This window comes from Meleagris gallopavo, chromosome 7 (assembly GCF_905368555.1).
Source record: "Meleagris gallopavo chromosome 7, MGAL_WU_HG_1.1, whole genome shotgun sequence".
Taxonomy (NCBI): Eukaryota; Metazoa; Chordata; class Aves; order Galliformes; family Phasianidae; genus Meleagris; species Meleagris gallopavo.
Window position 1 is genome coordinate 22756477 of NC_139410.1, and position 27679 is coordinate 22784155.

Below are 27679 nucleotides of genomic sequence, written 5' to 3' on the forward strand. Positions count from 1 at the left end.
AGAGCTTAATGCTCTGTTTAGCATTTTGTACTTAAAAAAAAAAAATCTCACATTTTATTAAAAAGTGAAGATTGCTGTATACTATTTATTCAACTTATAATTTATGTTACTCTTTGATCTTTGTCTTTTCTCATGACAAAGCATTTATTTAATAAAGTTATGCATTCAGTTAGCTTGTGCCTGACCCTCGTAGAGTGTCTGCGTGCCAGCCCTGCCATTAGCACACTGTGCCTGGGGGCTCAGCCAGCTCTATGGGTCCGACAGGGCAGGGTGACCTGGTGGCAATGGCTTAGGCAACCTTTAGACCCCAGAGAACTCTGCTAAGACAGTGGTAAATTTGAAAGGTTGAGCTTAGAGCATCCTTACTGCTGAGCTGTAATTTTTTAGCTGTTTATTTGCAGGGGTGGGGCTGGAGCACCCATGTTCTGCTGGGTCATGAATGGAAAGAGAATTGTAGTCATAGAATCATTAAGGTTGGAAAGACCACTAAGACCATCTAGTCCAACTGTCAACCCACACCTGTCACCACTCTAAACCATGGCTCTTGGTGCTACATCTACCATTTTCTTGTATGCCTCCAAGGATTTGGTGCCCATAATGCTGAGCACTCAACTGCTACCCCAAATTGATCTCAATGCTTCAGGATGCGATATCTGAGCCTCAAAACTCTCCAGGCAGTGGGAAGTCCTGCCCCAACATCTCGGTGAACAGGAATGTCCCCATCCCATCCCTGCAGGGTACACGAGCCCAGCCAGGCTGTAGTCTTCAGCAACCTCATGACAGCCCTCAGTGCCCCTTCCCACCACCCATGTCCTCCTCCTCTGCTCACACAACCTTTCATCTTCCCACACACCCCTTTGTCGCATGCCTCCATCCCCACCGTCTGCCTCAGTTGCCAACATCGTTCCATGTGCCCAAAGCATCACAGGAGACAAAAAATGTCCCCTTTATCCCCAAATAGGTGGCTGGGCTGTGCTAAGATACATCCCCCACCCTCTATCTGCATCACCAGACCCAGCTGCCTGATCTGCAATGGGCTCCTCACCCTGGAGCCGGAGTGGACTGTGGGGCCTGTATCCCACTGCCCCTCAGTGATACACAGCCCAAGGTATGGAAATCAGCCAACACCAGGACATTTTTGCTGGTAGGTGGGGAAGCACTGCTGCTGAACTGTCAGCTATGCCAGCACTGAAAGGTGGCTTTCCACACAGACAGTTCAGGGCTATGCTACCAGTTCCTTGTCACCATCACCCATGCCCATCAGGCCCACCCACAGCACATTCCATGCCATGGCCCTGGTTAGCCCCAGCCATGCAGAAATCTCTTCCTTCAGCACTGCAATTTCAGCTCTTAAGCATGGCTTGCAATTATTATCATTATTCTTTGCTTTGCCGTGGCATCCCGAGCTCCTTTTGGCCACAGAGATTTTCCTCCTGCAGTCCAAGAACTCTTTGCACAGGCAGCAGAGACAAAACCAGCAAGGCCAGGATGATCCCTGGAGAACAGGTCCATCTGCTGGCTGACAAACAGCATGACCGGCTGCAAGAACCAACTTGAAAAGCACCCAAAATCCTGAAGACTGGGAGTCTGGGAGGAGCTGACCTTCACCCAAATATCTGCTGAAGTCCCAGGGCAGAGGGACTTTGTGCCCTTGCAAAGCTCTCACAGAGCTCCCAGGTTGAACAGGGTGCTTCTACAGCCCCCCTCCCAGCAAGAACATTGTGCCAAAAACCACCTTTTTCCACCAGACCTGTCTGCCATCAGGCAGCAAAACTGCCTCTGCACATGTGTCGGGCAGATGCTGACTTGAGAGGACTCAAAGGCATGGCTGCATTGTGCAGAACTGCAGAAACACCCACAGAGCAGGAAGAGAGGGGATGGGGTGACACCAGGGCTTCCCAGCTCACACAACTGGGACCAGTAGGGGTAAAAACCAAACTCCCAATGCTGCTCATTGGGCTCAGCATTTACAACACCCCCAGGGCAAAAGCCCAAGTTTGTGTGTGATGCATCAGGCAAGAAAACATGCTCTATTTAATAGAGAAGGTTGGGGAGGGGGAAGATGACAGTTTTCTGGCATCCCATTTAATTTATTCCAACTTTACGCAGCTCAGCATCTCCCAAAGAGAAAAGAAAAACACAAAAAGAAAACTTCCTGGTTCCTAAACAAAACAAAAAGTACAAACTGCAGCTGACAGCCAGAGTGTGCATGGTTTACATGGAAAAGCTGAACACCCTGTGCTGTTAACAGAAGACAGGTAGCATCATTTTTACAGTTACTCAGTTCTGCATTCAGGTGCATTCTCTTTCTCTCTGATACATTCTCACTCCCTCTCTCTCACATACTCACATCTCTCTATCACTTTCCTCCTACAGCCCCAAAGCATTTTCCTTTTCTCTTCCACTGATACTTCCAAACTCCTGCAAGGACATGAGGAGTTCAATCTGCATAGACTGTCCCTGCTCTTTGCACTTGGGAAACTTCGGGCTAGGAAGGTGGGGGGAAGTGAGGGGGTAAGGAACAGCAACAAACCCCAGCATTCCCATTACTGCAGAGTTTTGGGCTTTTTGCTTTTCTTTCCCCAGCCCAAGTCCCCAGGTGAGTGGTGTTTGTCCCACAACCCCAAGGAGCATATGCTGGCAGCACCCCTCAGCCCCTCTGTGGGCCCATCCCAGCCCTGCCCAAGGTCCCACAAAAAACTCTATATTTCTCCCCTTACTGTAGTAAGGATAAGAATGTTTGCAATTGTTTTGCAAATGGAATCCACATTAAAAATGGGGGGAAGGAAGAAAAAGTCTCCTTGCTTCGGCGACAGGGAAGTTATTTATTCTCAGCGTCGGTGTGTTCTGTACAGAAAGAAATCAACAGGTGAAGTAATGGCAGAGACATCGGTCCTCAGAGCAGCACGTCCAGTGCAAAACATCTCAGAGCGCCTGCAATTGCTTGGATTTAACCTATACAAACATGCATGTGGGCAGAGGGGTGCGTGTGTGTGTCTGGGCCTTTACAAAGCATGATATATACTGTACTTACAATAAAAAAAATGTGCGCTGAAAAGCAGATGCTCACTCCTGTCCCAAGCGAAAATGGAGGGACAAGAGCAGCTGCTGGGAGTGCAGGTTTTAGATGGGTTTTTCCTATCTAGAAAGAAAGAAAGAGAGACACTCCCTGGCTTATTATCCTAAAATCTACACAGGCATCCTTCCACCCAGCCCCGGCGAGTTCACTTTAGCTCCCTCAGCTTAAGCCAATCCTAAGAAATACCGGGCAGCAGCCCTCCAAACCCCTCAGAAAACCAAGCATTCAGCTCCACAGTCACCCAAAGGCCCCATCCTCCCAGAGCAGCAGGGCTGGCTGCAACCAGCAGTGGTTCAGGGGGCTGCCTCGTCCTTATCCCCTGGCAATGCCCCCTTGAGGAACGCAGCCCCATCATGCTGCCACGCTCCAACTGGAAAGAGGGGACTTCCCTCCTTCCCACACCGCATCCCACGCCAGGGCCAATGCACAGGGGACAGGCAGGACACGAGAGGCAGTATTTACAGTCTTTGGTCTCGGGGAAGGGAGGTAGGAAGAGGGAAATGGAACTTTGTTGTTCGTTTCTTTTTTCTTTTTTCTTTTTTTTTTTTTTCTTTCCCTCTCCCACCCACGGTTAGGTGTTTTGCCTGCAGGAATATGCCACAAAGCAGTAGGGAGGGCAGGGCCACAGGGCGAGGAGCAAAAAAGACTGGTTCTCTGGCTGACATTGGGCAAAAGACTATAGGAAAGTAGTCCCTTCTCCTTGCAACCTCCCCCCCCTCCCCCCCCACCCTTCCCCTCCTGTCATCTCTTCCCTCCCCAAGAACTGGGGCAGCAGGAGGGCAGCACACAGGACCCAACCCCGGTCTCTTCCAGAGCCTAAAAGAGACATGCTGAAACCCATGTAAAAAATCCAGCACCGGGGCCACAGCAAGCAGGATTACATCCATCTACTGGCTCCGCAAGGCGTGTGCTCCCCGGTCCTCCTGCTCATGGGCTGTGTAGAAGAGGTGGCACTCGGGGTCCCCGCGGATGGTGGGTGCACCCTGGATCACTTTCCCATGGATGGGGTCCACACACCAGCACTCTCCACGCTGCCCGTTCACCGACATCTTGCACTGCAGAGAGAGGGATAGAGCAGGCATCAGCTGAGGAGATACAGAGAGACGAGCACCCTCATCCACATAGATTCTCTGGAGATTCAGCACAGATAGCTTGGATGAGCCTGTGCTGTAGCAGCATCACTGCTTCTTCCCTCAAACCGTGGATGGCTGGACTAGATGATCTTAGTGGTCTTTTCCAACATTAGTGATTCTATGCATGAGACCATTGAGCTGATTTCAATAAACCATGAGGACAATCATCCCCAAATTACATTTCTCTTTCAACTGTGGATGAAAGCACCTAGACAGTCAACAATCCCTGGGTGAGTAGGGATGAAATATGCTTACAGAGCAGCTGCATAAGCTTTATTCTGCCTGCAAATTGAGTTAAACATACTAAATGTGACAACACGGGTCCATGGACAAACTCAGCTATGTTTGGGAACAGGATCTCAACCCCAGCAGTGACCACAGCAAGCATGGACATGGCCTCTATACCCCAAAGCCTGCTCTGGTAAGAGAGAAGTTTCTTGCTGTAATGGCTATTCCTTGCCCTTGCAAGGCTGTAGGCACCTTGTACCTGGTTCTCATCCCCCCATATCCAAAATGAATACATCCCTAAACATGGCACAGCAGGATCCAGCCCCTACAGCAGACTCTGCATGCATTCTGCAAAGCTGAAGTCAAGCCATTTTCTGCAGCTGGACTGAGGTTAGAATGCAGCCTTATTCGGGGGGAAAAAAAGCAGGAAAAAAGGTAAAAAATAAAATAAAAATAAAAATAAAAATAAAAATAAAAATAAAAATAAAAATAAAAATAAAAATAAAAATAAAAATAAAAATAAAAATGCTCCCCAGCATGAGAGCACATTAAGGCACCCTCCACCTTGTCCTGACCCACAGGAGGTGGGAGCAGCCAGGAATGCTTTTATTGGCATCTAGTTTCCAACCAAGGAAAAGGAGCTGACACGCAGCTCTGGAAACCCAGATGGACTGAAAGCTGGGAATGGCCTCATGTTTGTCCTCACCCAGGGCAGGCAGAAGAGACAGCATTTTTGTTCCCTTTTTCTGCAGCTATGATCAGTGTGCAACTTCTGCATAGTGCAGAGAAGAGAAAGGACAAAGCAAGATTATCTCAGAGCAATCTGCTCTTTTCTAACATTTTTGGCTTTTTCTTTTTTTGAAAAAAATGCTCCCAACTAAAGGGTGGAAGTAGCTCTTAAAAAAAAAAAAAAAAAAAGGCTTAGCCATGAAAACAGCAGGATGTCTGGGTCTTCTCCAAGGGATCATTCTGCACAGTTATAAGAGGTGCTCACATCCAGGTACTATCAATGCAAGCCAGCCCCCAGATGTTGCTTTGCTGCTTAACAGAGCTTCCGTCTGGCTCCAGATTCTACTGCAATATCTGCTGATGCCCCCAGAGCCTGTGACCATTCCTCTCACTGTAGATATCATGCAGCCAGCTCTGATCCAGGCCCCGCATTTGGTAAGGTTGATTTTGTCTGGCTGCAAAGCTTTGCTGGGCAAAACTGTTCAGGGAAGGTGTGGGAATGAAACAGAGAGGAAAGGAAGAAGTCAGCACAGGTAAAAGCCTTTCCTGGGAGAGACCCATGCCAGAAAAGCTTCAGCATGCTCCTGTTTCCAACCTGAGCAGAAGAATCATCTCTCTCATCACTCTCTGTGCACATCCCACACCCATACTGCTCCCAGCTTGTCCTCCTGCATACCTCCTGCAAAGCTGCAGACATTCAATCTAGGAAGAGGCAAGAGAAAGGAGCAGACAGCATTGCAGCAATGCTTGTAACCCTTGTTAGGAAATCACTATGATACAATCATTTAGTCTGTGGTGGAACAAAGGCATACTACGCTACAGAGGTACTGGGGATAAGTGGAAGCTCAGCTCTCATCCTGTTAGTGATGACAACTTGATGAGAAATGCAACTGCCCTATGTTTTGGGTCTGGACAGCAGACAGGCAGTCCCCACACCCTGGGACCTGCTTCCTGCCACCCAAGGAGTAGGGCGTAATTTCTGTGCAGTGCTGAGCATAGTGATGCTGCCACGAATGCAGCTGGCTCCAGGGCTCCAGTTCTTCCTACTTGCCTGCTTGAGATTGTACAAGCCATGCTTGTCACAGTTGGGGATGTGGAGGGAGTAGAGGTGCTCCAGGGGACCTCGCTCATCCGGCAGTCGCATGGTAGAGATGCGTTCCAGGACCTGATCCAGCTCCTGCTGACAAGGGGTCTGAAAAAAGCCAAGAAAACAAATTAAAAAACAAGAAATGTACATCCTGATAAAGGGACCATTTGCCATGTCATAACCTCAAATCTTCACATGGTAAAGAGCAAACTAATACCTAACTCCAAAGCCTAGGACCCGCCAAGGCAGTCCAGTTAAATTCCACCTGGTGTTAGCCAAAGCAACTCTGCACCTCACTGCCTTCTGCATCTGCTTTTTTTCTCCTAGACAAGTGGCAGCACTTGTCTCTAAGCCAATGGTAGCAGCACCATGCCATGGAGCCACATCTGTGCCACAGACATCAGCCTGTTAGGCTAAATTTGACCTAAAGGACTGCAGTTGCAAGGTTTATCTGGGACAGCACATGAAGTGTAGATTAGGGAGATGAGGCCATAAGCAGCTGCTCTGCCTGTTCCTTGGAAGTGAGGTTCTCAAAGTTCCTCTCTGTTCTTCTGGTCCTAAGATATAAATACCCCATGCTGATAGAGAAATATTACAAAGTTTTTGGAGGTGGCTTTCCATCCCCATGACATCTAGTTGCCTTGACCTAGCTGCCCACTAGAGGGAAACCATGGCCAAGGACCGGAGGGCAGCAGGCCAGGTAGGACATTGGGCACTGTCCTGCTTCTTGACAACTCCACAGCCTATTCTCTCTCTGGGGCTATCCCCAGTGCAGGCAGAGTTCCACACCATAAATCCCGCAGGCCATCCCTGGGGAGTTGCTTAGGAAAAAAAGGGTGTGCAAAAGCTGGGTTGCAGGCAAGGCTCACAGCCTGCGGGGGCTGGTGCTGAGCCAGCAGGACCCCCCTTCTCCAGCTCTGCTGTCAGAATGTGAAGCTGCAATGAAAATAACGCCTCCTCGCCAGCACATCAAAGTTCATCAGATGGTGCGTTCAACCTCAGCTTCAGGCCAAAATAAATGTTTGCTTTTCTTTTTATTTTTTTTTTTTCCCTACTCTTTTTCTCTTTTAAAGGCAGTTTGTTGTAAATGTCATTTTGCATTCTGCATATCCTTGAGCTCTGCTTCCCCCCCTCCTCCTCTCACCCTGCCTGTCGGCATCCGCGACTTCTTTGAATCCTCATGGTTGTGATGGGCCTTGCCCACTTTGCCCATCTGCCGCTGCTGCTCGTTCACCTTCTCCCTCATCACCGCCAGCTCCTTCATGCCTGTTTTAATGGGTTTCCTGCTGCTGGCTCCACTCAACATCCCCCCAGTGCTGTCCACATGGTTCTCAGCAAGGATGCTCTCAGACCGGTCATCACCATTGTCTGTAGGAGAGAGAGGAGACAAGGAAAGGGTCAAGCTCAGCCAGGCCTCTCATGTGTTCATCCCATCCTGGATTGCTTTCAAGCGTGGCCAGTTACCAAGCCATAAAATCTTTGCATGCAAAAATTTTAAATTGCATTAGCTCTTTCATCTGGAAGGCGAGAATAGATTCTTTCATTCTGGAGTTATTATTACTGCACTAAAAGACAGTTTAGAGAGCAGGGGAAATCGCTGCTGGAGAAGTTCTTTCTGGTTTTTCTTTGACCTTCTAAATTACTTCCCGAAGAATGTAATTTTCCCATCAGAAGTCCAGTTGGGTTAGTGATGCCAAGTGCGTCTCTGCTCCAAAACTGAAAACCACAGTGATTAGTAACAATACCTTGAGTCCATCTATCATCCCCTAGAGTATCTCCAGGAATACTTACTCAATATTAATGTGCTAAAATAAATTATCAGGACCGCTTTCAAAAATACCTCGCCTTTCTTTTATGGCCACCCTAATTTCCCGCAGAAATCCTGCCATTTCAGTAATCATCCTTGCCATATCATCTTTCACATCATTTGTCATGTGGTACATTACTCATTCAGCTGCTAGCACACAGCCTATCTACTGCTGGATTTGAGCACTTCTTCTAACTGCGGAACTACCCTATGTGGCATACCAGCTCTGCCACAAGACCCCTACCTAATCCAGCCACTTCAAAATCGGCTGGCAAAAAAGCTGGGATAACACTGGGCTCTTCTCACCTCCTCCACCCTCCGTTTTATCCTTCCGGTCCTATAGAGATGATGAACACAAAGCATCTTTACATTACCAAGGGAAATCAGAGCACTCAGGCTCACATCACAAACAAACACAGTCCAGAATGCCACTGGCATTTCTGATTTCAGCTTTATTATAGAATCATAATGGTTGGAAAAGACCACACAAAAACCATCTAGTCCAACCAGCACCCTAGATACTCATAAGAAGAAACTATAATAAACCACGAACAAAAGAGGGCTCGCAATGCTTTAATTCACTTCATTTATGAGTCCATCCTGCTTTCTCTAAGTCTAAGCATGCAGAGCATCTTGATTTTAACATCTAGAAGCTTAGAAGACTCATTAAAATTGGAAAAGACCTCTAAAATCACCTATTCCAACTGTCCACCTACCACTAACACTGCCCACTAGCCCACATCCCTCAGTGCCACCTCTCCATGTTTTTTGAACATCTCCAGGGACACTGGGGGACAGTGAGCCAATCACCTCCCAGCAGCCCATTCCATTGTCCAACCATTCTTTCAGAGAAGTTTTTCCTAATATCCTACCTTTCTTTTAAAAGCTGCATTGTGATGTTTTATCAGGACATAACTGTACTGTCTTGATACAGGGTAAAAAAAAAAAAAAAAAAAAAGTGATAATAACAAATGTTTTATGTCACAGCTTCCTGAGCTCTTCTCCACAGTGCACCATAGTGTGTTACTACCCTGGGAACCTGGAGGGGAAAATGCAAGAAGAGTTTTGTCCACAATTACTCAGAAAACACATGGCTGTCCATAGACTGACAGCAGAGCAGCCCAAGAAGGCTGGATCAGACACATCCCAGCATCCCATTCCCATCAGCATCTGTTTGTGGATGTGCCTCAGAAGGACCATTCCCAACCTGTGCTACAGACAAGTAGCAACAGCACATCTGTGCTGGAAATTGCATCTGCTTGACAGGATTTAAAAGCCACCAAAGGACCCCATCCTTTGTGGATCTGTCCAATATCCTTTTGAACTTCCTCTTGATTTTGGCCCCAAATCTCCCCGTACTGGGATCAGCACACTTCCCAGAAATACTAAATGAGTTTTGTTTGCAAGTTTTTAAGCTGCTTAGGTAGCAACTGAAAAGCAAACATGGGGCAAAACCAATCTGGCAAAGTGTGTAACTTTCCTCAACACTGGTTCCAGACAAGAATTTGGATGAGGCTTGATAGCCAGATGGGCGAGCTCAATGTCTGGGCTGCTGCCTGGCAATTGCTGCCTTGGCTATCATCCGAGGAGCTGGGCAAGGAATACTTTTGAGCAGGAATCTTCTGTTTATCCACAAGTCTCCCCGTTAATTAGAAACACACAGTGAGAAGGCCACGAGGCTGCCCTTCAGACAGGATCAAATGAAAAAGTCACATGCAGAAGATGGGCAAGGCTAGCCAGGAGCTGAATCCCAATGAGCCACTTTAGGAGGGTTTTAGCCTTTTGACTTTTTTGTCATCTTAGTGGCATCATGAAACTATCAACAACATGAGGAGAGCGAGTGTAGCAAGGCTGCATTTTGGATGCCATGTGGTGCCCAGCTCTATTCAGAAGACCAGCAGTGTGACGAATGCAGTGACCTTCCCAATCAATTCTTCTTCCTGCCTCCAACTAAAATATATATACATCTGCCCAAATAAGCACCACTCTAGTAAATCAAGGCAAGCTGGTAAGCCTCTTGTCGGCTGATTCATTCACAAAACCTGCTTCTGATAATATTTTCACTCATTTTTCTCACTTTCCAATGCTAACAAATATCAGCCCAAAGAAAACCCCTGGTGGGAGCAGAGCGTGCAAGCCCATGTGCACAAACACACCCAGGGACGGGAGAGGTCCGTCTTGGCTCCTCGAGCACCCACCACAGGAACAAACTCAGATTGAGGGCCAAAGAGGTCCAGCTGCTATCGACTGCAAGACTTCCTCCCTGCTGCTGAGCTGATCCACTCTGGGCTGAGTCCAGAGCCCCAGCACAGCTTTTCCATCTCCTGAAGCCCATGCTGCTCCTTTGGAGTTCTGACTGACCTGGGGCTACCAGAGATGGCTTAAGGTCAAGAAGGACCTGTTTTTCCTGTCCTCTTGCTCACATTCATTCAAGCCATCAATCGTGGCTTCCCCTTACTCCAGCAAGTACAAAAAGGGTCAGAATGGAGAAGATCAGTCCCACCTTCCCTTCATGGAAGAGTCTCAAGTTTGGTGGGCCTCATTTTGAAGAGCTAAAAGGGACCGGGCAGCAATGGCGAGAGCACTGAGTACTTACGTTGGAAGAACAGGGAGCCAAATAGTGCTATTTACAGCCAAATAATACTCTCTAACTCTGCTCAAGAGAAAAGAGATGTCCATGCATGCTTACGACTATAGATCAATTCAGCCACCTACCAACACCACCAGCATGGGATGGGCAGGTATGGAATCGAGTCAGATACACAATCTTAATCCATTTGTCATCCTAGCAAACGCCTTTTTGCTGACCAATTTCAATTCACACTGAATATATCTGTGAACAGAGCAGTGCCAAACTCCAAAACAATTATGTTTTATAGTTCTTCCATTTTCCTATGGCATGTGGAAAACATCTTCTGTGCTATTTTGGATCAAAAGGTAGAGCGCTTTGCGCAGGGCGTGACAAGTGTGGCAAGAATCAAAGCAGATAGCTGAAGTTCTCCTGAACACACGAAACAGCTCCTCCATGGCAAGAAAATGAAATGTTATTATGGCTTTTTTCAAGGAAAATTCCCATTAGCTTCAATGGGGCGAGGACTTGGCTGAGGTGGAAGCATATCCAATGGCCATCAACTAACGTCTGTATCGAGCCACTCAGTCTCGCCAACATTTTCAGAACCGCTACCAATTTCCAGTACTGAAAGCTTTCAGAATCTGATTTGAGACCTTTAGGCACCTCCACCAACACAGCAGAGAAACAGACAAGCTTGCAAAGGATCTGCTGCTTCCTGAACTGCAAGGAGAAAAGCGTCATGCAAAGAAAGGCAGCTGTCTGACATTAAAAACACACCTCCATCCTTTTGGAGAGCCCCAAAGCATATGTGGGCCACAGGACAGGACTCAGCCAGCCGCAAGCACCATGACATCACAGGGAGCTTGCGCCGTGCCAAGGACTGCATTGCCCTCGCCAGCGTCGCTCTCCCCCTATATTCACTTCCCTCCAACAACAGCTCACTGAGAGGTTTTGCATGCACGTTTATCTATCCAGAGTGTTTATATAGCAATTCAAGTGCTGACTGAGGTCTCAAACTCACAGAAAATTTCACCCAAGTAACCTTCAACACCCTGCCCACAGCCCGCCCCTCAGCTCTGTGCCCAGGATGTGCCCCAAGCTCACGTCTCACTGGAGCTACTGCCCTCCATCTCCAAAGCACATTATGGTCCACTAACGATTCTGGAGAGAGAGGCGTTCTTTCTGGGATACACACAGCTATTTTAACAAGTTCTGCTCCCCATTCCCAGATGCCCAGCCCTTGTCTTTTGCAGCCCGAGAGCAGACAGAGCCTTTAAACCTGACCTTGAACATGCATCACAGCCGTGGCCAGTGATCAACTTGCAGAGGGAGAAGGTAAAGGAGCAGACCCCGACTGCAGCCCTAGTGATCTCTACCTCATCCTTCTGCAAAGTATTTAAAGAAGAGCTCTGGGCAAAGGTTCCTTTCTAATAGCTATGGTGTGGGTGTTGTTGACCGGGAGCTCAGATATCTCAGGAAACATTTCCCAGCAGGGATTATATCGGCATTGCAATTTCCTTGTGGCAAGAGCTGCCAAGAACAAAGTCCCCCCCAGGCTCTCTGGCCCACCATGCCCCAGAAAGGAACCAGGTTTGCTGCCTACCACTGCCAGACTGGACAAGACTGGACCACTGCAGTATCCATCAGGTCTCAGTTACCACTGCAGGGATGGACATGAGGGCATTGGTGTGTGGTCCAATCCCATACAACTGAGCCAGTTTGGATGCGGCTCTTCAGAGGCAGAATAAATCAAAGCATCCAATCGAGTTTCACGCCCTGCTTCACACACACACAAAATACAGTAGGAAAATGCCACAGAGGGAGTGCAAGCAATATGCAATGTAGAAGAGAAAGGGTGCAGAAGGGATGCATGGAAAAACCATCCCGGCCCAGGACACTTCTCACAGAGACCAACTGGGGACAACTCCGGGAACAGTAACTCATCCCCAGATGCCCCACTAAGTCCCAACAAATGGGAAGCTCCTGAACTACAGGTTACATCTAGACCAGGTCTAACAGCTATCATGAAATCATAGACTGGTCTGGGTTGGAAGGGACCTTGAAGATCATCTAGTTCCAACACCCAAGTCATGAGCAGGTTTGCCAGCCACTAGATCAAGCTGCCCAGGTATGAATTATGTGGGAATCCCACCTAGATACTCCCTCCTGGTCTCTGCCCAGCCTATTCCACTCAGCCTCATACATCTCTGCATAACCAACATGTGCCCTTCAGATGCTTGCTGACAGTTAAGCATGTCAAGTGGCTGCAGAGGACACAGCTGCGAGGGGTATACCCATGCCAGCCAGCAAGGTGGCTGCATATCACTACCAGGAAATTCCCACTGTGTCTCCAAGAGATGGCCTGACCTGAACAGTACGCTGTCCACAAAGAACCCACAGCTCCCTTGGGGCTCTCAAACACCCTTTGTTTGTTGCCATCCAATCTTTTCAGCCCATCTCCAGCAGCAGGAGGGAACGCTATGTCCCGGCCAGGGCTTGCTTCACAAGCTCCTCTCCCTGCTCTGAGCTGCTGGGGTGATCCAAGGGGCACCCAGTGCCTTCCTTTGGCTCAGCTGTCTAGCAGGAAATGCTTTATGCTCCTGCAAAATGCTGAGACACTGACTCAGGGCAGCGCAGCCTCCAGAAGCAACTTAATTCTTCTCTCTGCCCCTTCCTGGTGGCTGCACAGAGCAGCTTTCCCTCCTCCATCCACCTGGGCACAGAGCCCGAAATATACCCACACAGTGCCCTACAGTGTGTCTGTGCCCCATCACACCCAAACTCCTCCAGCACTCTAGGGCAAGTACTGAAGTGATAACAAAACAGAGATGATGGCAGATAAGAGTGAAAGAGGCATTGAAATGTCCCTTCCCCCAGGCTTCACTTGAAACTTTTTTTTTTTTAAATCATGTTTGCAGACTGGTTTCCCAAGGATACAGGACTTGTGCAATAACACAGCCTACCTCTTATGTGTTTCTGCATGTGTTTGCATGACTGCCTGTCTCCCTATTAGGTCCTCCTCCACCTCCCAGTATATCTACAAACACGTCAGCATATGCCAACTAAATCTCAAACAAGAACAGAATTCTCAAAAATATTAAGTTTCCACCATTTCACGAACATGTGCAGCCAGGCTGAAGAGAGATAAAACAGCAAGGTTTGTTTTGTTAACTTTTTTTCCAACAGATTCAGCTGATGGGCCATGTAGCATATCACCAGCCCACTCCCTGTGGGCCCAGAAGAGCACAAAGCGCCTCCAGGAAAGGTCCGCTCCAGCCCTCCTACTGCCAACAACCAGCCCAAAAATGCTGTTTGACATCCTGCTCCCTCCTGTGCCAGCCATTTGCTTTGTGTCAAGAATGATAGGGTCCCTCTCCCAAGCACTGCTTGGGTCCCTCAAAAATGCAGACAAATGCTTCTGCAATCTACTTATTCAACAGCCACTCATCGACCCATTTTCCTTTCTTCCACTTCTTCCTCTGAACATGGAACTGCAGAGTTACAATCATCATCCCTAAGCATGCCTACAGCAGAGATGCCCCAGACTCCTAAAAGCCATAGCAGAACCAGGTCTTGGCTCATGGGCAGACACAGTGGTTTGGCCCCACCTCTGCCACAGTGCCCAAGCTGACTTACCCACCTCCACCTCCCTCCACTTGCTTGTTTCCCAGGGCACTGATAAGAATCTGGTCCTAAAAGCAGCATGTAAAACCTACACTGATCCTTCCCAACCCTCCCTTCCCCCCCATCACCCCCATCCCCCACCCCCCAATACCACACACACAACTTAAACTCGTGTGAAGGCAGCCTGCTAGGGAAATATGTTAACGTGTCTGAAAGGTTTTGCTGAGTGAGGCTCTCCAAGCTCCCTGCCACCATAAGAGCATTCTCCCTTGCTAGTGAGCCGTATCTCAGCCCTTTCAACACAATTCTCTGATTAGCCCTCCACATAGCTGGAATCTTCCCAGCAGAACCAAATGAATTAACTCAAAAACACTTCGAAGTTTAAATTAATTGCACTGCAGCTTCCCTGTTTGACCTTGACCCTGCTAGTAAAATCCCTAGGGTAGCTACTTCATAGTCATTAGAGGCTTCTGCGTGAATGAACTGAGCTGTTAACATCACCAGGCCACCTCTCTGCCTTCCTTTCCCTGTCATTTGCATGCATTCCTGTGGTCTTCAGTACCCCAGCCACCCCAAAAAGCCTGCACCACATTTCAGTCTAAGCTCAGCCCCTAAATCCTTATTTCCTCTGAGTTTCCAGAACAAAATCAGACCACAAAATCACTTCATTCATTTCCTTCAGGCTACACTGCAGTGTTCATATCTCCTTTATTACGCTAGTTTATTAGGAAACATAGGGTCATCTCCGAGACCAAGACCATTCAGGCTACTGCATCTCATAGCCTGGACTGCACAGAAGATCTTTCCTTGCTGTAGCCTCAATGATAATCCCCAAGTTAATTGCTATGTAAGTGACATTGTTTTGGCACTGGGATGTTGCACCTCTGTACTGTAGGAATGTGGAGTCTTAAAAAGGATGATTCCCATCCCATCCCATACAAAGCTCTGCAGACCAATCAAAGGAAGAACAGCCCCTTCCAAGGTTCAAGAGCTTCATGAACACCCCAAACCCACTCATCTTTCTCACGATTTTAGAGAAAATGCAATACACAGGACACAGTCAGACTCTTTTTCCCATTTAAAAATTACTGCCTTCCCAAGTCCAGGCACTAACAAACCAGCACCAACAATTAGCTGAGGACGGACCACAAATCCCTTTGAATCTGCATCAAGGAGTAAGCTAACTCTCCAGCAGACTGTCATACCTGCCCAGGAGGGTTTTCAAGACCATGTAGCAAGTTCCTTGGATAGAGTACTTTAACCAAATACAAGATTTCTTGTTCCAAATGAAGGTGGCTCAGCAAAATGTTTTTTGTCTCTCATAAAAGTTTGCAGAGATAGTCCAGTGGTCATTTCTGGCCATAAAAGCTTTTCCTCCACGGGCAAAGCGATGCCCTCCTGTTCCAGCTCCTCAATGATGGCTTGGACCAGCAGCAAGGCGTATTCTGACTCTGGAAATCCAACTGTGCCCTTTAGTGCCCAATCACAACTCCCACTGAGATCAACAGCTAAGGCAGGCAGAAGCTCCAGACAGGATATGAACCTACAGCAGCATTCCCATTTGCCTTCTGGGAACGCTGCAAGCCGAGTTGCCAGAAGTCTGACCTTCTGCTCTACAGAAAGGTAGAAAAGCTTGAAAATTAAGAAGAAAAAAAAGTAAAAAAATACAAAGCCCCAAAGGCCAGAGCAGTGCCCCACCCTGCCTGCCTGTCTCTCATCTATCTCCGATGTTGCTCCACTCCCTTCTCAGCCACACTGGCTTCTCCACTTATTACGACTATTGCATGCAAATGGAATGAACTTCAGCCATTTGTATTACTAATTTTTAAATAACATCTCACTTTTCCACAGTCAATTTTCCAGACAGTGGCTCAGTCCAGGGCTCCCCTCACCACCCACCCAAATCTCATTGCGCATTTCCTCCAAGTCTGCCTTTTCAAAACATGCTATTATTATGGCAAGTCCTTTCTACCTTCTCCTCAGAAACCATGCCAGACCCCCAACTGCAATTACTACCACCAGCACCTCCAGGTCTACCAGACCTACTGTCCCCATGCAGCCCCTTGGCTGAGCACCAGCTCTCAAAGCCAACCCTATATCGGAATTTTCCCCAGGAACCTGCAATCCCCACAGACAAAGCACAACTGCCTCCGAATAGAATCAGAGCACTGAACTGTGGGTGGAAAGACAGTATCTGCTCTATTTAGCTGAGCCTCTTCTGCCCACCAGCAGCTCCCAGCTGTCTACAATGCTCACAAACATTATCCTTCCCTCCTTATGGCAGCCATTATAGATTCACCATATCCCCTATGTGAATTACAGGTTGAGGTGCACAGATTGTGCTTTTGATGACCAAACTAAACAACTTTGCAATTGTTTCAGGTTAGGTCAAAACATTTTGTTCATCTCCCGTGGAGTTCTTGGACCAATATTTCACCATTCGGCAGTCCCTCTGCTGGATTTCCTTACCCTTGTTCTCCCATGTAGGGTCAGAGCTGAATTTAACTGTCATTATAAATAACACCGCAAGAAGGGACTTACCCCCATCTTGATTGCACATTTATCATTTACTGAAATCAGACAACTGCCAATCTTTAGGCAAGAAGGACTCACTGGTAGGAAACCACTTTTCAAACAAACAGATCTGTTCAAACAAAATACAGCCTTGCAGATTTGTCCCATGGCTGACTGACACATGCAGTAACTTCATGAAGGGCTGAGACACACAGATATCCTAGCAGAAGGCAGCAACGTACAGCACACTGGCTGATCTGTAATGACAGCATATGGCATACAACAGCCATGCACATGCTGGTAATGCTTGTTAGCTTTACAGTCCTTTATTGACTTCCACCCTTCCAAGCCATGGGTAGATCAATGGCGTTTGGCGTTCAGAAGGAGAAATTTCCTCCCACACAGGTGGGAGGAGTAAGCTCAAGGCAGCCCGCTGTGCTGCTGTGCTGTGTCACTGCTTCAGGCTCCTGCCTTTGTAGGGAAAGGGGACGGATCCTGTTTTATTTCCAAACGATATCGTATTTTGGGCCACCCATGAAGTTGCCCAAGCTCCAACCTCAGGAGAACGCAGCCTCCTGCTGAGCAAGAGGCAGGAAGTGAGAGTCATAAAACTGCGGTCGAGGAAGGAAGAAAGGAAAGGGGAAGATCAGTCGGCTGCGTTCCCAAGGAGGAGGGAGGCATCGCAATGCCTAGAATACAGACCACCACAAACCAGTGATATGATAAAGCAGCTGAGCAGCCAGAAGGGCAGCTAATATTCTCTCAGAGCTGCAGGCATACATCCAGCCAAAACATGCAGCACCAAGTGCCTAAGCGTGACTGCTGTGCACCTGATCCACACAGCACTCCTTGCCCTGTGCTGCTCAGCTCCATGTGGGCCTTCCCATCAGCTCCAGAGTTGATACCTGGAAGATCTGGCTACAGTACAGAGAATTAGGCTTGGAAGATACCCAGGCTTGTGACAAAGAGCCCTTTATGACACAGGGAGATCCCCAACTGACAGCAAACCATTCCTGTCTGTGCTATCACCCCAAATACACAAAACACTGAGCTTCTACAAGGAAATGCTTGGGGATATCCTAGCTTCCAAATGAACACATTCTCACAGAGTTTGCTCCAGAACACTTTGGCACAGCTTTGGCTAGCTTGTGCCATACAAATGTTTCAGCTCCTCTCCAAACCAACCTTGCAAGTGGTCTGAGCACTAAACAGCTGAGCCCCACCCAAGCCAAAATCCAGCTGCTCAGCTGGCCACTCACTGCCTTGCACTGAATACATACAATGTGTGAAAAACAAGCCTCACCCATCCATCCATCTCCTTTCAGCCTAAAGAACCCTGCTACCTTCTACTGCATTTCTGCATCTCCACATTTGGGGATCATTCAAAGGCACTCAACTCCACAGGCACAGGGCTTTGTGCAAGAGCTCATCAAGGGAGCCAGAGCATGAAGGTGAGAGGCTGTCATTAGCTGAACTGCCTCAGAGTGCTGTCATCAACCCCCCCAGCCCCTACCAAAGGCTTTTGGCAACTCCAAAAACAAAATCACTGCACTGCTCCATCACAAAGCACAGGCGCATGCGCCCACCCCCACAGCACTCAGTCTATAAAGCTGCACTTCATCGGAGCCACATCTGTTAGTGCTTTAGAGCACGTACATCTGGCTTAATTGAGCACTTGACTTTATTGCTGCTTTATCTCCATTTTCTGAACAGGCCTTGAAGAGAGTGTTCTGTGTGTTTGTGGGCTTCTTCATTTATTTTAAGGTTTTTTTTCCCCCCATAGAAATCCCACCTGAAACAGAAAAGCCTTTGCTGCAGTCACTTGCTTGCTGGGACAGCTTTTTGCTGCATCTCCCTTCTACACGATGAACCCTGACCTGTGTACCCTGCTCTTTGTTCTTTGACACCACAGAGCTCTGATGCACCATCTCCCCACACTCTGACTCTCCCGGGTAAAAAAAAAAAATAATAATATATATATTTTTTTTTAAATCAACATTATTGGTGGAAGGTGCTGCAGTGCATGCCAGGGAGAAAAGAAAGAAGAGAAAAAGGTCTCACTGCCCCTGCTGCCTCCAAAACTTTGCCTCTGCCAAGTTACAACAAACAGGAAAGGCAAAATCAAAACACAGCCCCTACGTCCCCCTCCATCCACTCAGCTCAGGCTGCAGGGGTGCCAGCTACCACTCACAAACAATTACACTGCAAGCCTTCTCAGACACATCCTCCCAGGTGGCCTGAGGAGCAGAAAAGCTCAGCTCAGGAAGCCTGGATGTGATGCATAGGGTGCTTGAAATGCCTTCCAGGAAGCACTAAAGTCCTTCATGCCCTTTGCCAGCCCCTGTGCTGGAAGATGCTGGTTCCTGCCCGTGAGGAAAGGAGGACTGACTGCAGAACTGGCAGTCTTCCCACTAAGCCACCCCAAATGCTTCCCAGCAATATAGCACGGCTGCTCCCTCCTGCAGGAAGTAGTTGGGGCAGCACTGCTGGGCTGAGGCATCCTCCCAGGAATCTGTGCCCAACATCCTTCCACAGTTCTCAGATCACAATGCGTCTGGCATGGGCTGGTACCGGCAGCATCTCAATCCTGGCTCTGGAGCTGCCCCAGCCATCTCCCCTCCAACCAGCAGCCTGCCTTCCACCCATACACAGAGCCCTACTCTGCCAGCACTGCTCTGATCCCTACTTGTAAACTCTGCCTTTCAAAACTCCCAATGGAAGCAGGCATCCATGTCCTGTGCCTGCTCCCATTCCTTCCAGAGTAAGATATTAAAAGCACTGTCAGTCCTCCCAATGCTGCGTTCCAGTTTGATTTCATGCTGCGGTGCTGAGTTCAGCCATCTTTTATCCTTGCTGCCTGGTATCTTTTCTCAGATGTCTGAGCACAAAAGCCACCCCTGAAGCAGGCAAAAAGCAAGGCGCATTAGCAGTAGCTGAACGAGCTCCCCAGTACTTCCTGCTCAAGTCCAACAAGACTTCAGGCCCAGAAGAAGAAAAAATTGAATAGGAGAGCTAAAAGAGAGGGGTCAAAATGCAATTAAGCTCTGCACTTCCCATCCCAAACTGGCAGGTGTTGCTGAGAGCTTGAGAGTTCACCAAAGAAAGCAGACCCACTTTCAACAAGACAAGCTCTTCTGGTCTCTTCGGGAGAATGTAAGCAAATTATACCTTCTAAACCTCTCCTGTCTTCTCCCCTTGCTTGGGGGCAGGGGAAGGCTTGTCCTTGTGCCCGTACATCTTTCACATCAAAAATTCCCTCCTTAGCTTTCAAGTGATTTCTGCTGTGTTCTACCCATGGAAAAAACAACAACCAAAGTCATCAGCACACAGATACCCTGTCTTCCAAAGGTGGAGAGCTTAGACACTACAGTACACAAAAAGCAAAACCTGCAGTGAGACCCTCTGACTTATCTTCAAGGTCACATGTCCCACAGGCTATGGTTTTCGTGCAACCCACATTACTAGTGTTGAACAGTGTAAAGGGGACAGAAGAGGGAGGCTGCATCAATGCTCACTGTGCAGACTGAGCAGCTCCAAGCACAACTGACCATTACAGATGTTTGCCCATGTAGAGGCACAAGCAGCTTTGTCCAGCTGCACACAGCTTGTTGGAAGCCCCAGCACATGACTCTTCTTTATGTCTCCCTGCCAAGAAATGTGTTCTTCCAGTGCAGGACCACCATCAGCAGCTACAGCCAGGGTCAGCAGCAGATGTTAGAGGAAACACAAGGATTGATCCCTTCCACTTCTGAAAAACCAACATTTGGGAACTTTCCAAGCCAGAGACTGCACACAGATCTCCATACTTCACAGTCACCTATTCTCTATAAATTACTCTACTACTCCTTTTGGACTAGATGATTCTTATGAGCCCCTTCCAACTCAAATGATTCTATGACTCTTAGGAACCATTTATACCAAGGATGTTTTCCCCTCTGGACACGTTGTCTGATCTTTTTATGGGATGCTGAATGAAACAGAAACACCAACCTTCTCCTTCTTCACACTTTACAGCCCATGATAACAAGTAAGCAGTAAAAGCGACCTTCACATCCAAGGGTAGATCTTCACACTGCTGAGAAAGATTCTGAAGACCCTTTCATCAAGCTGTGACCTTCAGAAAGCAGCACACACCTGCTGCCTGTCACACAGGTCTCCATCACACCTCTGAAATCAACTGCAGCCCTCAGAAGGGGCTGGGAGCCAGGAAACCTCTGCTTTAAAGAGAAAGAAAAATGCCCGGCCTTTTCACAAATACAGAAGGCCTTGGCACAAGCCAAGGGCACAGGAACAAAGCCAAAGCACATAGAAAACAGCAGCAGTTCTTACTGCTGCCCAATTTGAGAGCTGGGACATCACCCCAGAGTGAGCTCATGAGGGATTCGTCACCGGGTTGTGACAGGTTGTGTGGGACTCCAACATGACTGGAGACCTTTGCAGTGCCACCCATCACCACCATGGCAGCTCCAGCCCATCAGCACACTCTTGCCATGGGCTGCTCTTTCTCAAAAGCCTGCAGAGCACCTTGGCTGGATCCCAATGAAAGCATCTTTTAATGGAATTTTTCAGGTTTCAAGGATATCTGTATCTGGCATAGGCTGAAGTAATTAATATGTCAAACAGATGATCTGGTATTGATTAACTGTTTACCATTGCAAACCCACCCTCCAACTCTGCACCAAAACACTCAATTCCATAATTGTTTTCTCCCTCACCTTATCCCTGCCTTTCACAAAGCACAGCCACAGCCTCGCTGCCACTTCTCTGCTGGGGCCATGCTTTGCCTCATCAAGTAAACAGTGACGATGTCAGCCAGGCTGAAGCTGCAAGGCTTGCCGAGGGTTGAAGAGAAAACATGTGTTGCTCTTGGTAAACAGATAAACCCAGCTTTGACTGAGCAGACCTCAAGATGGACAGTCTCAGCCATATGCATTCGCATGTCTGTTTTCATTGTGAATTCTTCCTACTGAATATAGGGTAAGAAAATTATCAGGCTGATCTTACTCCTATCAGCTTTACTGAGTCAGCCCCTGTGCAAGTAAGGATCTGTTCAGCATCAATTTCTTCCAGACCAGGGGAATCCCAGCAGCCAAGGTGAAGGCTACTTTCTCTACATCTCCTCCTGCATTACCTAAAAAACATGCCCGGAGGAGCAGTAGGCAGGCAGCCCTGCAGGGAAGGGTTTAAAGTCAGCAGCAACGGGTGGCATTTAACACCTGCAATAACATTAAGACAAATTCAGAGATTGGGATTTATTGCAGCAAACAGCAGCAGAGCTGGCAGGTCCAGCTTTACTGGGAACAAACTGGGTCCTCCACCCTGGGTCTCATCACCCAGCATGCAAAGAACATGAGTTGGGTGGGTTGCCAACTGTGCTTGCTGCTTCTGTGTGCGTGTGATGTACAGATCAAGCTGCATGATGCATCTCCATAGGAAAAAGTGGAAAGATAAGATGATAAAAAGAAAAAAAAGCCATAAGGGAAAATATTTTTTCACCTATAGATAAGTATACAAAGACTAAAAAGGAATCTGTGACCCTTCCAAATGCAAAATTGTTACTGAGATGAAAACAATTTACTGGATGAGACTTACATGGATAATCCAATTAATTAGCCGCTGTCACAGTTTACAGGAGGGCTGTGATTAGCTTCTCCTGGTGTGATTTTTCAAGTCAAAACAGGAATTCAGATGGTAAAAATCTGGGATCTGAGCTGGACCAGGAGTCAAGCTTCAGGACAACGTACCTTCCTTCTGGCCATAAAACTAAAAAGTCAAGAGCACCAGAGAGCTGGATGCATCTAGAAGACATGACGCTGCATGAGCTGGCCCCCAAACCAAGTACCTCCACCAAAGAGTGGGCAATGCTCAGATGAGACCTGCTACCGTGAAATTGAGTGTAGAATGGAGGTCTGCAGATGCTGATTGCTCACAAAAGCTGCCTTGATCCACTGCCGTGACTGATGAGGTTAGCATAAATCCTTGAATCAGACAAGAAACAACACCTCACTGATACAGCAAACAGCCCCAGAGACAGACAAAGGAACAAACTCTTAATAAAGCATCAGGTGGTGGAAAGTGTTAGGAATCATTGGAGAAGCCATCAGGCAAATGAACTGGAAAATGGCAGGACGCTGATGAATATCTGGCACCAAAAGAATCATCAGCTTCCCTGGGATGTTCCCAGAATGAAGCTGTCAAGTGTGTCATAAATAGCTTGAAGTGCACACCTTGCTCCTTCACCCCAAATGCAGCACAGCTGCACCAGGAAACGCAGAGGTAGGGGAAAAGCAAATGCCTAAAATCTAACCATCATTAAGTCACAGGAATAAGTTACCCCAGAACAATCTACAAAGGAGTGTTATAAGCTGGGGAAGAGGCTCCTGGAGGCCTTCAAGGCATGAGACATCTTTCTTTCTTTCCTGCCAGCTTCTGTTTCATTTGCAATTAAAGCACCAGATACCAGCTATCCTTTCCCTGTTTCTACTGAGGGTTGTAGGCCTCCTGATGTTTCCTCTTGACAAATTATTTCACTATCAAGGGCTTCCTAACTTGGTCACATTACCTGTTATCGGCATTGTATAAGAGCATTGCTTAAAAGAAAATTTCCCCAGTTTCCCCATGGCAAATATTCACTTTCTGTGCATTCGCCATTTCTCTGTCCCCCTGCAAATCCCCTCTTGTTGGAAGTTTAAGGTCACAAAGCACAGATTTCCTTTTTTCACTAAAGCTGGAGTAATTCGGCTTTGCTGCGGGATAAACTCTGGAGCCTACAGAAAATAAACACAGGATACTTCTGCTATCCTGAAATGCTGAGCAATAAAATCTCAGTAAATAAATAAATACATGAAAATTTGCTTTAAGACAGAGTACATCATGCTGCTTACAAATTAAAAAGAAAAAAAAAAGAAAAAAAACAGCAGACTGAGGTCCTGCATCTAGACAACAGGATTGACAAAAGCAGCAAAAACCTCTTGAGCCCCACTTCCTTTGATAATTCAGCTCATCTTGCAAAACTGGAACATTACTTTAGCATAGATCCAACTGCACTTTGAACCAGACCCCACATTCTGGGAGCAAGATTTTATTTTGCATTTGGTGGATAAATATTGATCTTTAACAGCTTCTCTCCCATGACTTTGCCAAACTGGAAGAACACTGGCATGGCAAGGTCAGCACTACACTGCCCTGGGCAATGACAAGAGTAAGGAGAACATGCAAGAGAACTAAAAGATCATTACAGTTTTTGCATAAGGGATAAAAACCCATCCCTGGTGGTGGTGCAAGGGTGTCCGTCCCAAGGAACTGAATCAGCCCATGCCATCAGCCACATGACATCTATCACCCAATGGGAACAGGAAAGCTGCTGTGCTGCCCTGCCCTCCAGGTGCTACATGGAGGTGTTCTAGAAGGAGAACACTCCAGCCAGCAGGAGATGCCATGTTTTCAGATGTGATATTATTAGGGCTGAGTTATGGCATGCTGTCCTCATGCCAGCACTGCTCTCTAGCTCACAGTGCTCTTCCCTCTCCCCATCTTTGTTTCCCTCCCCTATCATGAGGGAGCAGCCAAGTCCTCCCCTGCCAAGCTCTCCTCACCACACAGGCTCCCGCTCCCCTGGAGCTCTTCCCTGCACCTGCGCCGGCCCACAGCCATCTTTTTTTTTTTTTTCCAAGCTCATGACTGCAGCCCAGGGCTTGCCAGCTGCTTTCAGAGAGGGTTAACACTTCCCTCCCCCCACTGGAGGCTTCTCCATGGATTTGAGTGAGACTGGGTTTTGCAAAGAGTCCTGTTTGAAGATTCTAGCCCGGTCTTCAGTTGCAAGCCTCAGCACTGTACTATTGCATTTTATCCCGTTTCTGACAGTCACCCCTTTAGATCAACTCCCCAGAAGTTTTCATGAACTTGCTCTCCACAGCAATGATCCCAACTTGGCGCAACTAAGCACTGAAGCCCTTCACACCTACCAGGGCCATCACTGCAGTTTGCTGGTTTGGGTTGATTCATTTTTAAATGAAAAATCATCCATCAGACAAAGTAGTGCCTTGGCCTGGCATGCTCCACCTCTACTCAGTTCCCAGTGCATCCCACCTGTTCAGTATTTACCCACAAATCTTTAACTACTCTTTTCCTCAGATCCATTACAAGATCCACTACTGAGGCCATGTTGAGGGGGTCTGTTCTTTAATCTCCTTTGGAGAGCCGAAATATTGGGTCTCTATTTGCTATTTACCACCATGATTTGCATTCATGCCACAGCAAATTTCTGTCCTGTTCACTTCAGAAAGTTCCTGGCCTCTGCTCTCCAACCAATTTCAATTTAGTTGCTTGTCTCCTGTTTTTCCCATTAATTTTTTTAAAGTTTCCATATCCTCACCCCCTCCAACTGCACTGAGAACTGAAATGAAGGTTGGTTCATGCTAGAGCCATACCTAGATCATCATCTTTAACCTCCAATTAGTCCTTACAGCACAGCAGCTTCAATATTTATATAGCTGAGAAACCTGTTGCTATTTGTTTTAATTTCCTTTGCCAGGCCTAACACAGCTTGACTTTTGGCAATTCTCATTCTATCCCTACCCCTCCTGACCTCTAAGACAATGCCTTTTTTTTTTTTTTTTTTTTTTTTTGCTGATTAGTCCACTTTTCCATTCCTTACAGATGCTCTGCTTAATCCAGCTATCCCTTTTAAGGTGGCTATCCACCAAATTCAGCCTGGAGCCCTTTCCTACTGAGTGCTCTCCTTCTGCTTGGGATCCCCAGCTCAGTGAATTCCCACAGCTCTGACCCGGAGGAAGGTTCCACGTCCTCCACACTCATATTCCCATGCTTCTCTGCCCAGATGACTTCACCAGCCAGGTTTGGTTTTTGTTTTTGTTTTCAGTTTTCAAAGTCTGCCCTTTCAAAGACAAGTATCTTAATTCCAGACTGACACTTGTTTAGGCTTCCATTTAATTTAAAAGGAATCCATTTTATGAGCACTAAGTCCAAGATTCCTCTGTACAACCAGGCCCTTCTGTAACATCAACACTAGTTACCAAAACAAAGCCTAAAATAGCACCTCCATTTGCTGGTGTTGTTACTATTTAATGAAAAAAAATCTGTGCTATTACATCCAGGAATATCTGTTTTACCTTATTAATACAATGTGTTTGCCAATGTGTATTCCTAGATATAAAGACAGATTCCTGAGCTCCCACAGCAATATTATTTTGGAAACATTTATCTTTCTAATAAGATTAGAAAACCATCCACACCACTTCTGCCACCTCTCATTTCACAGCCTGCAGCTTTAATGTGTCCTCCCATGGGTATTTCTACAGGCACTTAGATGAACTGCCATCTCCTTAGATATTCTGCAAATACCTTCAAATGGTCCTACCACCAGCATTTATCTCTGAAAACAGTCAGTCCATCACAGGAACAGATCACAGGCCCACTTAGCCAAAAGTGGATGGCAGAGAACTAGAAACAGGACAGCACGTGACACTTCCATGCAGCACAATCACTGTCGGCCTATGGGCTTCCTAAGCTAGAGCTGGTTTCTGTGCATTCAGTAATCCCTCACCCCCTCCTCAACTAACTTCCCCACTTTCCCCTTGAGCACAAAAATTTTGACTGTTCACAGCATCCTCTGGAAAAGAGTCCCACAGCTCAGCTACCACACAATGAAAAATCTCTTGATTTCGGCAGCCTCTGACCTCAGTCCCAGTCTTCAATATGGAAATAAGAATTTGTAATTCTGTTTGATATTGGAAACCCTGGTTTCACCAGGGGCACTGGCTTTATTGCCTAGTCATTCTCTCCTGCTTCCTCATAGCTAAGCCTCATGCTTAACAGGTGGTACAGTTACTTATTACCCATAGGAGATGAATACTTTAATTTCACTTTTTTTGATACAAGCCCAATCATACGTTGATCAGTTAGGTAATTCATACCTGTGTATCTCATTAAGGTATTTGCTCTCAAACTGAAGACAGCTTTGGACATTGCTGTGTGTTTCAAGCTTCAACCTGCTCACCTGAAAGCTCTTCCAGAAGCCTAATAAGAGATTTCTCTTTCTTACAGACCTTGCCTTGCACATCTTTAGACTGCTGAGGACCAGGATTACAATGCTACAAGCTCATGTGGTCTACATGCAAGAGGTCCCGGTGTCACCAGCTCCAGGGCCACTGATTCCTCATCACAGACACTCAGATTCCACCCCTTAAAAAACAAAAAACACCACCATACAAAAACACCACCACAACGGCCCTTCACTGAAGATCATTAAATGATCTATGTCTTAACATTCATATACCCATCCTTGGTCTGTCTGAGAAAGCTGTCCCAGTGAATGCATTTGTTATGGAAGTAATAGGCTCTGGCAAGTTTCTTCATCAAAACCAACGCTGTCCAAAAAATGGGAAACACAAACAAAAGAGGATGAATTAGGCTAAGAAGAATGAATGCTGGTAGACAGAACAGTCCCAGTGCCCTTCTTGATACTGACTGTAACACCAAAGAGCTTTACTTTCAGTAGTGCCTTTGTTTCTGCTCCCATTCCAATTTGTGTGTGCTGTATTTCACAGTAAAGTCCTTGAAAACAGCTCCTGTGGCCCTGGTTGTAATCTTAAGGTAGTTTACACTGAAGCAATATAGCTGACTCCAGGGGAGTTACTTCTGACATCAGGAAGGTCCCATTAAGAGTCTCAGAGCCAAGTTCATGACCTGGGATTCCAAAGAACTGGATTCAAGCTCTTCTACTCTGTCCCCCCCCCCCTCCCCCCCCCCCTTGATGGAGACCTTGAGGAAGTCACTTTACCCCAAAGTACAAAAAAGGATCATAAAATTCCCATCCTTGAGACAACAACTGCTAGATCAACCCAGCGGATAAAAAGAAGTCCTCATAACCATAGCAAGGACAGCC

General features: G+C 47.2%; 1 protein-coding gene across 1 annotated transcript in view; it reads right to left on the minus strand.

Moving 5' to 3' along the window:
* Positions 1 to 2805: 2805 nt before the first annotated feature.
* The window catches only part of IGFBP2 (insulin like growth factor binding protein 2), a 51747-nt gene continuing 26873 nt past the window's right edge, over positions 2806 to 27679 (minus strand). The window contains exons 2-4 of the mRNA XM_085227568.1: positions 7401 to 7624; positions 6221 to 6361; positions 2806 to 4134 (exon numbers count right to left, since the gene is read on the minus strand). Of these exons, the coding sequence (XP_085083694.1) occupies positions 3967 to 4134; positions 6221 to 6361; positions 7401 to 7624 (533 nt within the window). The 3' untranslated portion in view covers positions 2806 to 3966. The remainder of the gene's footprint in view (positions 4135 to 6220; positions 6362 to 7400; positions 7625 to 27679) is intronic.